General features: G+C 35.2%; 1 protein-coding gene and 1 pseudogene across 4 annotated transcripts; one reads left to right on the top strand and one right to left on the bottom strand.

The window, feature by feature from the left end:
* Nucleotides 1-3,357: 3,357 nt before the first annotated feature.
* LOC147485113 (uncharacterized) lies at nt 3,358-6,418 on the top strand (annotated as a pseudogene). The gene is made up of 5 exons (XR_015202446.1): nt 3,358-3,718; nt 4,152-4,264; nt 4,346-4,711; nt 5,155-5,785; nt 6,004-6,418. The product of XR_015202446.1 is annotated as an uncharacterized LOC147485113 (transcript).
* A 1,288-nt stretch (nt 6,419-7,706) lies between these two features.
* Nucleotides 7,707-14,435, bottom strand: LOC147485112 (uncharacterized). 3 transcript variants are annotated; one of them, XM_086575071.1, is made up of 15 exons: nt 14,421-14,435; nt 13,991-14,280; nt 13,868-13,908; nt 13,332-13,424; nt 13,025-13,099; nt 12,536-12,585; nt 12,080-12,169; nt 11,246-11,302; nt 10,870-10,939; nt 10,459-10,560; nt 10,334-10,386; nt 9,716-9,866; nt 9,538-9,622; nt 8,928-9,056; nt 7,707-8,119 (listed from the first exon to the last, which is right to left on the bottom strand). In XM_086575071.1, exons 2-15 carry the CDS (start codon nt 14,223-14,225, stop codon nt 7,938-7,940), a joined length of 1,413 nt encoding a protein of 470 aa, XP_086431197.1. In that variant the 5' UTR covers nt 14,226-14,280; nt 14,421-14,435; the 3' UTR covers nt 7,707-7,937. The 3 variants fall into 3 exon arrangements, with proteins under 3 accessions (XP_086431197.1, XP_086431198.1, XP_086431199.1); XM_086575072.1 differs by lacking the exon at nt 14,421-14,435 and having other exon boundaries at nt 13,991-14,350; XM_086575073.1 differs by lacking the exon at nt 14,421-14,435 and having other exon boundaries at nt 13,025-13,074; nt 13,991-14,281.
* Between the last annotated feature and the right edge of the window lie 55 nt (nt 14,436-14,490).

The following is a 14,490-nucleotide window of genomic DNA, read 5'->3' as shown; positions in this document are numbered from 1 at the left end:
ATTTTGGACTAGGGAATACGCCCGGGATTTATTAAAATTTTAAATCAGCTTATATTTTTATTGAAAATAAACCGAAATACATTAATGAGCAACGATTATAATACATAAGTACTTAGAAACTAATTGATCAAATTGAGATAGTCTCTTTACTTTGTAGTCTAAGATATTAATTTGTAATTTTCAAATGAAATTATCTTAAACTTGATCTAGCTTATATAATAGTTTCTTAAATTTATAGTGATTTAGCAAATTTTCAATCATAATATATTTTTATTAAAAATAAACCAAATACGTTAATGAAGCGAACGATTATGATGCATAAGATTCATAAAAAATGAGATTGTTGGGGGGCCAAGGGATCAAAAAAAGGAACTAAATAACCTATTGTTTATGCTTTAAAACTATTTTAAATGCCTTTTGAATCCAAAATTATTTTAAACTAGTTGGTTGCTATTCTAATTTTATTTAATTATCCTAGTTTTAGGTAAATCATAATAGTTTTATTAGATTTATAGTGATGTACAAATCACTAAAATATCTAATCAAATCAATAAAATCAATTGATTGTTTCCATATCCTCAAAGAATACAATACAAAAAAATTCTATTTCAAAAAAATTTTATCACATTAACTCCCATGTTCTATATCTTTTTTCTATGAATTGATGAATACAAAAAATTCTCTTTTCAAAAAAATGTGTTCACCTTTTCTTAGAATAACTCCCCTAGTATTTTAACATCTTTTTTTATAGGTGATTGTTTGTATACATGAAAAATATACTTATTCAATTCCAACATAAATAACAGAGAATATCATGCTGTTTTATGTTTTTCATCAATGTGAACATGTCTTTGTTAATATTTTTGGAACATCTTTCTTCTATAAGGGGTTGACAATTGACATTGTCATGTTTGATATTCTCCAATATAATGGTTGTCCAAAGATCTTCTAACCAACATTGGTTTACTCTGCTATGGCTGTCATTGAATGTTTTGGTGTAATTGTCAAATGCTGTCAAATTCTATCAAGCAAGCTATCATTCTCTTTATCAAATGTTAAACATCACAAAAAGAAAATATTAAATAATGAACCAAAAAACCCACCCGCATTTCAAAAAACTTGCTAAACATCAACCTATGCGTCAATCGATCATCATTCAATGCATACCAAACATACCACTTCTTGATAGGGTTTTGAAAAATTGAAAAGTGTTGGGTCAAGTCCTTCTTTAATAATTAAAACCAATAAAAATGTCCTTATCAATTTCAAAACCCAAATGCCCTCCCAAAATTTATTTTAATTTTAATATTTTGTAGACTTATTGTTGATTTTGGTGCAGTGGGTAGGTCTAAAAAAAATATGGTTTTAGAGGAAACCCCATAACTATTATTTGATTTAAAGGAAATGGGTGGCCTTTGGAATTTGGAAAGGCAAAAGGTTAACTATAAACATCGTCCACTATAAGGAAAAGTTAAGGTGGAGGAAATGTAGAGCCACATAGAGAAAGGACTACCTAGAAAAATGTCATTGGGGTTATTTGCCTCATTACTTGAATGTGTTATGGATGAAAAAACGCATGGATCACAAAGAACATATAGATCGTCAGCACACTTCAATCACAAAACAATAGCGAGTTAAAATTCTATACTTAATCCGTGAGCGTAGCGAACTCTTGAGGTCGCTTTTCTAAAGTCACCCAAAACACCACTTGCTTCATGTCACCTTCTCCTTTGTCTGACCGTACCTCCAAATAACCCTTCTTTTTGTTTATAATTATTTTGTTAATTTGTTGAACCATTGAACAAAAGGAAAATCTATTTTCTCATTTTTCCTATCTATCTTCTTGTTATCTCCAATCTCCCAATATCTCCTCCATCAAACATGTTCTTACAATCTATCTTGAAAAAACGCCCATAAATCTTTTAAACGACACATACTATATTTTCTTAAGATATTTCCTAGGTCTCCATTGTGTTGGGGTTGATTATGTTGAGCTTTCAATTTTCATTGGTTTCAAATGATTATTATATTTCTCTCTCTCGGATTCGCTCTCGGATTATTATATTTAGAAGTCATCAATCTTGATTGGTCGACTTTGCTGTGGGTAAGTAATTACTTCCTCCTCTTGGATGTAATTAGTGGAACTCTCCTTTTATTCTTTAGTGTCATATTTATTAAGCATTTTGTACTTGGTGTTGAACGTGGAGTTAGACTTGGTTTTAGTCCTTTGGAACTTTATGGAAACAAGTCATTTTTTTCATGAACTTCTCTGCTGATATATAGGACTTGTAACCAGTAGTATACTGGGTTAGAAGGTTGAATAGGGGTTTCTGTTCTTAGATGGTTTAAGGCAGAGCAGTGAATTAACTGGAAACTGGGTTGCCTCATCTCTGATACTGGAACTCTGGAAATGACTCTTAGTATATTTTATAATTATTTTTGTTAATTTGTTGAACCATTGAACAAAAGGAAAATACCATATAAGTTGTGGAATTTGTTTGCCATAATTTGGACTCATTCTATCAAATTAAAAAAGACAATGACTTATTGTTATCTCGTAATCTCGTATATAAAGACATCCATGTGCCCAATATGGTTGTATTTCCGCAATTTTAATTCAAATCTATTATGTTCTAGGTCAATTTGTGAAGCATAGACTAAGTGGGGCATGTGTTGGGATTGTTGAGTTATGTTGAGCTTTCAATTTTCATTGGTTTCGTCGTTGATTTGAATTGGATTGTGGCCAATGTTGGGGTTGTTGAAAAATGTTTGGTTGGGTGTATTTTTTCGTTGTTCAAAAGCAATGTGCAGAAACCGAATTAAAAATAAAAATAAATAAATAAATAAAATGCTGTGTTTTAAACTAAAAGAAAAATTACGCTTTGATGATTATAGTAGAAATAGAATCAAGAAATGTGAAAAAGAGCAATACTATACCAATAGCAAAAAAAGTTTGGATTATTTATATGAGCGTTGATACAAAAATCACTCAAAGATGAAGTATTACAAAATTAATTAGTTGGAAATTGGGAATTTGGAAGAGCGTTATGCGTGAATAGAGATGGCAAATTGAGTTGGAAGAATTTGGAATAGGTTGTGGGCCATCCATAAAGCCCATCAGAATAGAAATATACGTATTGAAAGAATAAAACATCATATATTACAATTAGATAGTACATTTCATAAATAGACAAACTAAAAAAGCTGATATTTAGGAAATATATATATATATATGTGAATCTTAACCGAAACTCGCATGTCATACGGTAACTCGTCCTTAAAATAGACCTTGAAAAACCTCTAAAGACCCGTATATATAGTGTAGAGATAAGTCAAATGCTCAAATTAACAGTTACCATTTATTTTCCTGTAGACTAACCCATTTTTTTGAAAAACTCTCACTGTCTTCTCCAACAATTCAATGCAGTTACTCCAAATAATGAACTCCATTAAACAACTCTTCAAATCCACTACTCATCATTACTAAATGGGGAAATTTGAACAAGATAATCATCTACTTCCTTCTTCACTACTATCACAGTTTTCAAATTCAAATCAGAATGCTATTTCTATTTGCTGTTCTAAATTTCTTGGGTTTAGATGTATACTTGTTTTCATGTTTGGACTAGCTGTCTTGTTGTCTGCTATATTCTTTTGCCGCCGTTTTCCTCCAGGTATAAACATAGATCAGATCTGGATCTCAAGTCGTTGATTCAAGGTCAGAGTTTTACATTTTTTTTTACTTGATTCAGTTTTCTAGGGCTGTTAATACAAGAATTGGCCAATTTTTAGAAAAAAACATTGAAAGGGTCTCCCTTTACAATTTATAGTTAGTGTGAATTTAGCTGCATTATTATAATTACTTTATAATCCCTTGTTATTGTTTGTCAAGAGTCGAAAAGGACCAATCTTTTTCGTAGTTTAATGCAAAGACCTCGTTGTTACAATGGCTCTTGATTTAGATTTTCTAGACAATTCCCCATATCTGCTTAGGAATGAAAATGCAGTGAGATATTCAAAAGGTCTAATATGGTATTGTTGTCGTTTCCATCATAAAGTGTTGGCAACTTCATGGTTGTTTCAGCTGCTCTTCTTTGTATATCAATATTTTTCAGTGAATACTCTATGAAACTGACATAGGTGTATTACAGCTCACGAGGTAGTGGCTAGTTTTAAACTTCAGAGGCCAGTCTCTATGCTCAAAGCAAACATTCTGCAGATTGAGCTTGGTATCTTTGATGAAATAGCGGTTCCCAACACCACGGTACATACACCTTTCTCTATCTCATGCATTATCCTCTGTATTATTTCCCAATTGACTAACACATTCACTTTTCCTTTGCAGGTGGTGGTTATATTTCTAGAGCCTCTGGCAGAATCAAACGCAACAAGTGTGGTGTTTTCCGTTGTGTCAGACTCTAAATCCTCAAATATATCGAACACCAGCTTAAGTTTGCTTAGATCATCTTTCTTATCATTGGTTTTACGCCAATCCTTTCTTCACTTGACCTCCTCATTTGGGGACCCCTTCTCCTTTGAGGTGCTTAAATTCAAGGGAGGAATCAAGGTGATCCCAGAGCAGACCGCATTTCTTCTGCAGAGGCAAACTTTTTTCAATTTTACATTAAATTTCTCAATCCATGAACTACTAGAGAATTTTGATGAGTTAAGGGAACAATTGAAGGCTGGGTTGCATCTTACTTCATACGAGGTTTGTTTATATCACTTTCGTGTTTGTTAATCTTTGTATGTGACACACACATGTACCTACATTTGTATGCACTGTTTGTGTTAGAAGGATGGCAACTTGCATTCACACTTGCTTTTGAGGATGATAGTTATAGCTGATTGTACAGACTGAAAAGTTTGGGAACATTCACACTCTCTCAAATTTCTGATACTTAGTATGTAGCTAGTTAATGAGAAGGATGTTACACCATAACTATGGACAGAAAACGATTGCTGGTTTAAGACCATAAAAATATCTGAGAAAAGTTTTATCTTTTAGCCAATTCTTCCTTTTGTACACACACACATATATAGCTTAGGACATGTTTTTTCAGACGGCCAGAGGCATTGAAGTGCTCTTTCTTGTATATTGGGTATTTGATAATCTCGATGCGGTATATGATTGATGACAATCTGTGGATGCAGAATATATATGTTAGCTTGGTGAATTCATATGGGTCAACAGTTTATCCTCCTACTACAGTTCAGGCAGCTGTTCTTCTAGCGATCGGGAATCGTTCTCCCCCATTGCCAAGGTTGAAACAGTTGGCTCGAACCATAACTGGTCCTCATGCAAAAAATCTTGGCCTGAATCACACAATCTTTGGTAGAGTCAAGCAGGTGCGGCTCTCTTCTGCTATGCAACACTCCCTTAATAGCAGGTCACCTAGTCCAGCTCCTCTACCTCATCCAAGTCACCGACACCATCATCACCACCACCATCACCACCATCACCATCACCATCACCATCACCATGAAGTTCGCCTGGCTCTTTCACCTGCTCCAGACACAAGTTTCGAGGGAAATCCACCTTCAGGTTGCCGAGTTGAATTGGTGGGGAAGGTCAAGAGACAGCTTCATCTTGCCCCTGCTGTTTCCCCAGTGGTCTCTTCACAACATCCACATATAAACAAGCCTCCTGCTCCTGCCTCAAACTTTCTTCCCACAGCTTCTACTTTACGATTCGTGGTTTTGGAACATTCCCAGCCTCCAAACGAGGACAAACCAGCTGTGGAAGCTCCCAGTAGTAGTCCATAAAGTTCACCATTGCCTTCGTGTAAGTTCCTCGTCATCTTATTTTTCTACATTGTTCACAAGTTAAAGATGACACTTACATGTCATCAATGCTCATTGCTCAATGGCTTTGTGGATTTGGTAATTCCCCATCATTTTAACAGGGTTATGGGGATCTGCATGGACAACATATCTTTGTGTTCTCATTGGTTGTTGAACGTAATTTGAGTGAATGACTAATCCTCGCTTTTGTTTTTACAGCTTCTGCAAATCTTATTCATTGGTCATTTGCACCGGTTCTGCTTTTAGTGATACATACATTGTGACAGAAAAGGGAAAGAGTTCAGAGTTAGAATTACTTCTATGCGTGGTTAAGGACTGCGTTAGTTTTGGATATTCGAAATGTAAAGGAAACTGAAGGAGTTTCATTACTGGGAGCAGCTTGAAGAAGCGCCTCGCCTCACATTCCGAGATTTTATTTATTTTTTTCTCCTGTTCATGTAAATATGGTTACAAGTCTGTCAGCAGATATGTTTTCAGGTCAAAGCTACAGAGGTGGCAGGCTCTTGATTACATGTAATATTGCTGTGTTGTACTTGTTTATGACATCTTGTCTTCTGTAGGAAAGTTAAGAGGAAAAAGAAAAAGATTTGGGGCGAACAGCCCTTTGCCCTTATGTGAAAACTATTTTCTATTTGCCCTTAAGCTAAGGACGTGCTCGATGTTATGATTTTTTACTATTTTTAAGAATTCGAATTGTACTAGGAAAGTTATTAGAAGATAAAACTTGTTTGTCACTCGGACTTGGACTGGGACTGGAGAGCATCAGAACAGGAGCGGACTAGAACCAACTTAAACCCATTCGCAGACTATCTTTGTTTTATAATGGTGTTACTTCAACCTCACCAGAATACAAGAAATAGAAATCTCGATGTGTTGATTGTAGGTACAATTACAAGTTGATGTATTATCTTTTGCCTTAAAAACTGTGTGATAGCAATGACCTGACTGTAGGACTTACGAAGCACTGTGCTAACACCACCGGACACACAATAAATTAACAGTATAATTAAGTTATTTTGTTGCAAATAATCCTCTCAGTAATTCGACAACACACATGGCGTCAAACTGATAGTGAATATGAATGACAAACTATGTTCTCTGTTCAGTGGGAACATTTGTCACCAGTCCTACCGCCTAATCTCCGCTCATTCATCCACCCCAACGCAAAAAAATTAGTAGAGCAGGGACCAAAGCTTAATAAGAAAAGCCAATCTTCTTGCTTCACAAATAAATTACAAAGAATAACTCGTTCAACCATCGGAAACCTTTACTTTTTATTGAGAACTCGTATCAAATTCATTACAACGATTGGCAGAGTTCAAAGTTTACCAAAAAAGAAAAAAAAATCGGTATAATGAAATGGAAACGAACACCATTATTTGGGTAACTTGAACGGGACATTCTCTAGACAGACGAGGCTATTGAAATGAGGCACTGCCCCCCAGTTTGATAAACAAATTACACTTCGCGCTTGAGACTTGGTTTATATTAGGATCCTAATCCTAGAACAATTGATTCACTTCACGGAGAATCTTCCTCTAATATTTTACTAATATAATTTGTCTGCCTTTATTCATAATCATCAATAGTTTATATACAATGCAGCAGTTATACAACAACCTACAACAGATGGCAGTACATAGTAGGATTATTACATAACTAACTACAGATGGCAGAACCTATTGAACATGTGTCGATCTAGATGCAGTTCCAGATGGCAGAATCATAGTATCCTAACAGTTTACAATATTATTACATGTATAAAATTATTGACAACTCACAAAAGATTGGACTACATCAAATCATTTCACAATATTGACTCTGTTTATGTTCGTTATTGTGAAATTCATATTCGTCAAGCTAACAAACACCAATAGGAAATCATAAATCAGAAAAGCGAGTTTTCAATAATCGAAGAATACCATTAGTATGTCTCGATGAGCCAAAAGATTTCTGATGTAACTTTGTCCAATACTACGATGACAATTTAATGTATTTTCTCTATAATTACAGCAACGACAACAGTTGATAATGTAGCAAAAAAATTAGTTTTATGACCTATCTGTGCACTCTCCAAACATTTTACATGCGATTGTTTACAAAATCAGCATCATTATTCATTTCGTCTTTTTTCATGGTCGTGTAAAGTTCTCAAGTATCTCTGAAAGAATTACATAACCTGCACCTCCCATGACAAGAGATAGGGAAAATCTTCCTCCTGGAACAAGTGGAGGCAGTTTGAGAGATTCTGAATCATTCGAGTATCTGTCTGACCAAGACATTGCAGCAGGGAGAATTCCAAATAGCACCAAAACTACAAAATATAGATATTTTTGTTGTCGTGACAATGTTAGAAAGATATATAGAGGACAAAGTTAAAATTACTTTTTAGCAAACTAGGATCCTATTAGAGATGGAATGAACTTCCACTTCAATCTTGCATTTATACTTTTATTGTCAAAGATCAATGCATTCCAAGTTATGTATGATTCACTAGTCAAATTCGCATGGGATAGAACTTCACCGAAAAAGTAATCATCCAAAATATTACTCATTTAGAGTGAGAAATGTGACCGAGTCCAGTAACTCCACAAATTCAAATTTGGTGTCAAGCCAAGGTTTAAAAAGGGAAACCTGATGGGGGCAATGTTATGGCTTAATTTGAACATGGAGATTAGTGTGATTTGCTGAACATCCAATGGTTGGGACTTGGGACTACACCCTAATGCACTATCCAGTGAGGGTACTCAAGTCATAAAACGGATAAAATGTTTTTGGTTCCTCCCTGAACTCATTCAAACATGGTAGATTGGTTAATCAAAATCCATCGTGCATTAAGTCTGGAGCATCATCAAATGCAGCAGGGGAGCTCCTCCACAACACTGATCTATCCAAGGATAGAACCTCAGCAACCTGACAACGGGTTTTAGTTCAAGACGACTTATGCAAATAATAAGGTGAAGGACGGAAGGGGTGTCCACCTAGTTGTAATGGTGTTTCTCCTTACGATATAGTTCCTCTCTCTAGATTTTGCATTGCAATTTCCCCCTAAAATCAACCGTTGTTTTGGTTCACTAAAATCTTTATTTGGTAGGGAAAAAAAACGAAAAAGAAATGAATACCTCCATATGTCCCAGCGAAATCCAAGGCTTTGAAAAATATCTCTGGGTCAAGCAACGATAATACCAGTGGTGGAAGCAAAGACAGAACGTAAGGCAAAGGCTTGCTCTGATCAGTAGGGAGTTTAAACACTGAAGATTTGTGATGGATAACAGAAATAGGTGAGCATCATTAGAAAACAAACCAAAACTAAAAGTAATATCAATGACAACATGGTAAATATCGTTATTGCTATTTTCCTATTATTATTACATTTCATAATGTTGTTGTGTTTTTAACATGCATACAATAAAAGACTGTTATCTAAACCCCATGGCCAAATCAACATGGACCTACAAATATAACATGATTTATTATCTATGAAAAAAGCTCGTATACAACGAAAGACTGTTAAGTAACTCCCATGCTTGCATCTGCATGCTATAAATTCTAGAATACAGATTCGAGCATCATCTTCTTCATTGAAGCCAATCTTGGTAACTGGGTAAGTCTATGAATAACAAGTATGGTACGAGATACAAGTAATATACTGAAGAATCCTGATTATGTCATTTAAGTAGAATGGACATTTTCTTACTGTCAACAGAAGAGGCGACGCAAACTAAGACTTACAGTCAGAAAGGAAGTCGGCCAGGCCTAATACAAATCCTATATATGAGGTTGCAATTGCAAAAAATGAGAACGCCTCGACTACTGGCTGCAAATAAGCAAAAGGAAAGAGGTTAGTTTTCAGGTTTACATCTGATTTCATTCATCCTGTTTAAACTTAAGTAAACATATAATACATTACCCCGACAACTCCGTTTGTAGATCGCAACTGTTGTATGGGGTCCACGATCTTGTCAATGTTTGTTGCAAGACCTGGAATGGTTCCGAGAATTACGGCATCCCAAACAAGAAAAAGAACGAGAGGAATAGCTGTGCCTAGGATGATTGCAGTCCTGAGAAATTCACTAATTGATATCAATAGCACATTAATAGATACCATCGTGTGCAGTATTCATAACATGAGACAAGTCAGTAATGACGCATACTTAATGTACTCTGTTGGGATCATCAACTTCAAATATAAATCCATGACTTGGATACTTTTAAAAGGGTTTAGGTCGCATTAACCCCACTTTACACACTAGGAGAGTTATGATCAACACAACCATATTTGCTTTACACTGATGACTATGAAAGATCCAGGAAGAAATAGACTTTTCTCCTCAGTTACACATTATAATGCTCTTGAATATAGGTTTTATAGGATTATCGTGATCTAATTTCTTCTGATTATACAAAAAAAAAAAAACTTTCAAATCAACTCTATGTTGGACTTCTTTTCTTATATGCCAAGTACAGATGATCTAAGAGAAAGATCCAGTCATATCAAAGTTGGAAGGATGGGATTACGATTTTTCACCTTACTTTTGACAGGTTTCCCTCCAGATCCGTACAAAGAACTGGTACTACATTCTGGCAAAGGACTAAAAGAGAAGTGTTACACACCACTAATGGTGAATTTTACAGTAAAAGTATGAGTGTTACCTGGTAAACAAATGAAAGTGCTATAATTGGAATACTTATAGGGACGGCTTCAAAGTTGGCTTTCAAAAGACTGTCCCAATGCAGGCCCCCACCGGCCAGCCCCTAAAAGAACACATCTTACCACTGTTTACAGTTACCAATAACTATAATAATCTTGCCAGCAGAAGTAAACAACTTGAGAGACAGTTTAACTAACATTTAAGTACAACTAAGAGGATACGAGGATTGCTTCCCTCCATGATTTGATTAATTTCACTTATTTATTATACAAATTTATAAATCTAATTACAGAAAAAGATGTTGGATTTAACTGATACCAAAAAAACAAATTGACAGTATACAAGGGTGCTTATTATGTACAAACCAATATTGAACTGTGGTTGACAGAAGACATTTTTTATAGAGAATTACCACAAGCGCTGCAAACGAACTGAAGATTCCCAATACTAGAATCCCATTAATGGCCCCTATAAACCGTTGGCTGCAATAAAATATGACTGTAAGGTTGACTACCTTTGTATGACAGAAATTTGTACCCTTAATAGCAACCAACTCAGATTTTCATCTTCATGATGAACAGCTCATGGCATTTGAAATTATAGGACGATTAGTCAGTTCTTAGTCACAGGAAACCAACTGATAGAGTTAAACCACCTACACTGAAGGATACAAGTTTTTTTAAAAAGGTGGGAGATTCACAGGTTCAAATGAAAGAATAAGCTCAACTTGTATTTTATGCTTCATGATATTGAAGTACATAGGAATTAGGGAATATATAGCACCTAACCTTCCATAGTAACATACACCTCCCAAAACCAATGAAAACAGTGTGGCGCTTTCCCATCTGCAAAATTTAATAGAGATACAAGATAAAAATAAATTAATAAAAGAAACAATGATGACAGCAGCTGAAACAACAACTAAAACAGAGTTTACCAATTTCAACTTTACTATGCATCAGTAACCATATCCAAAAAATCATGTGACAAATAGTAATTCATAAACTAATAGCCACATTCTCCATTACCCATTACACTATGTAATCAGAATGATGACTAGGATACACCTCGAAGCACCAAAGCAAGGAAAATACACAATATAGGTCTTAGCTATCAGCATGCATTGCGCTTACCAATTTACAATGTAAGTTCTGAGTGGATAGAAATAATTTAATCCATCTCATACAAGATTTCTGGAAACCTAAATGCTTTAAATTGTCTCTATTGGACACCAACCACCATAAGATACTAACTCCTGTACACTTGTACCAAACAATACAAGGGTGGATAGTAATTACATTCTTCCAAACTTTATGATTGAATATATTTCTGCCAAGACAAATTCATGAACAGTGTGCTACAGCTAAAAGTGTACAATAAATTTTCAACAGTTTCAAACTTCTCACGAAATTTGGCTAAGCAACACATCGTTGCTTTACATTTGGTATTGATCTTACGAATGACACTTTTTCCTGAACGTCTCCAGATAAATTAAGTTGTTAAAAATTATCTGTACAACAAGCCGAAGAGGCAACTAGGAAGTTCCTGTACATAAATGCTTACTAAGTTTGATATGTGCATAATGGGGGGATGGGGGGATGGGGAGGAAGCTAGAGTCATACAGTGGAATTCCGAGGAAATTTGTCAAAATATCTGAAGAACGAGCCACATATGCAACTAGAAGGGCATAGTGTATAAAGATATATGACCAGCTGCAACAAACCAAATTTTGGTCACATAAAGAAACAAGTATGCACATGGATTTACAAAATATAAGGAAGATATGAAAACAAAGAACCTAAGCACAAAACAAAGAGACAACTTTGCAAATTTTGTTTCTCACTGTATTATACTGTATTGTGATAGGTAATGTATCGTGATAGCAAGCAGGCAAGAATTACATCCATGATAAAAAGCACTTTTAAACCTCCAAATGGAAATAACTAGTGCTTATGTCTTTTTGTTCTGAGCTTCACTTTGTGGCTTTGTGCACAATGCATCAAGTATGTAATTTTAAATGAACTGTCATAAGAAAACCAAAACATGACAAGAGAAAAGGAAATGAGATCTTAACCCACCAAACAATTTGAGCTCCAACTTTTCCCAGAGTTCTTGTGGCCATTGTTACCTGAAATAGTCATAGGCCCAACAACTTTCAGTTACAATACTGAACAAATACTTCATAAGGTAATGGTTTGTTTTTCAAAGTTAAATTTGGGATCTTCTGCATGGCTGGGTCCTAAATTTAAATTTCCGAAGCTCGAAGTGTCCAAAAACCATCTATAGCATAGGTGCCTTATCCTACATCAGGTCTTCAGTTGAAAGCTGGATGTAACTTACTCTATACCTCCAAAGTCCAAACAAAGTCTCACCATGACTGCTCATTGCTAGGACACACAGAATTGAGGAAAGCGATAGAGATCTTTTGACTTTTGTCCAAGTACAAAGTTGAATCAGGTATTACAGATTTATAGATATTTTGACACTGGCCAGAGCACCTTATTATCTTATATTCATAAACTGAAACATTATATAAGAATGAAGTCAGCCAATGGAAATGATATTACCAGAGAGACACCACCAGACCCAAGTTCACGCATGGTGCTTACATTAACTTCTGCGATTAACAACCCAGTCACAACCTGAATTTTGTAAGTAAATTATGATTTCTCACGAAAACTGAACAAGTCATACACTGAAAAGGAGTACAACACCCAAACAAGGTTAAAAATTATGGTTCAAAAGTTCAGCATAATTTCGTGCTCATGATATAACCAGAACAAAAGCAAAAACAAAATGAAGGCATACACAAATGCAAGTTGTGAATGTCTGAAACAAAAAATTTCTTAACTCTTAGACAATCAAGAATATTACCATATAAATCCAACAAAAGATGCATGCTACTGCTGAGGCCAGAAACCCGGCTTCTTGTGTTACTGCAGGGATGGCAAGGATACCAGCACCTACCTAAAAAGTATAATGACATCTTAAAAGGAATAGTAGACAAGGTATACTAATGAAGCTAAAAGAAATGACGAGACACTGTAATATTAGACGAACACAGGCCTTCTATATAACCTGCTTACCCCTTTTCTGATAAAATGTCATCTGAATCCAAATTTGTATAAAACCTTATGAGAGATTATTATTCATTACTCATAAGGGATGAGATTCTACACATTATGTGATTGAAGAAGGTCAAGCCAATAATGAGACGGTTCAGTCAATGTGACGCATCAACCAGCTTACCATCCCCTAGTTAGGAGTGTAAAAGTTGAGGATTAAAAACTCCAAATCCTCATGATGAGCAATGGATTAAAAATGTTTACAAACCAACACCGTAAATGGTCTCAGTAGTGAATAATTGATGTTAAACTGATTTAGTAATAAAAAGAAGGTCAAAATACTACCGTGGTGCCACCAACAAGCAGAATTGCACTGATAAGGCTACCTGAGAAGAAAAAAAGTAAAACAAGTCAGAAACAAATCCATCTTCATGTACATTTAACACGAAGAAGAAGAAGAAGAAGAACCTGGTTCTCTCTTCAAGGTGGTTTGATTGAGGTTAGAAAGGAGTCTATCAAAGTCTTGTGTAGATTGTTTTTGAGAATAGCATCTGAAATTCTTTGAAGGACAGGTGTAACGCAGCCGAAGCGTGTTGTTATTCTTGAAGCGTTTCGGAAGAATAGTGGTGCAGAGTAATGGAGCTGGTTTTCCGGAATGGACTAAAATGGAAGCAGGAACTAGTGATGATGATGTCATTTTCATTTCACTTCTCCAGTTGTGATCGAGTGTCACGGAAGAACAAGTGAAAAACTAGCATCTGAAAAAAAGTTTGTGGTTTTCGTTATGAGTTGTGTCTTTCTTTGAGACAATAATAATAATAATATCCCACAAAAACAAATTCACTTTGAGTTATTATATCACTAAAAACGGTTGTCTATAATCATTTTTAATAGAAACCTCTTTGAAAGACATCTCTGTTGCTTCAGACCTTCAGTTAGGCCAGCAGATTGAGAACTGAGATATGCGG

This window comes from Coptis chinensis, chromosome 7, assembly GCF_015680905.1.
Source record: "Coptis chinensis isolate HL-2020 chromosome 7, ASM1568090v1, whole genome shotgun sequence".
NCBI lineage: Eukaryota > Viridiplantae > Streptophyta > Magnoliopsida > Ranunculales > Ranunculaceae > Coptis > Coptis chinensis.
This window is presented reverse-complemented; position numbering and strand designations above follow the sequence as displayed.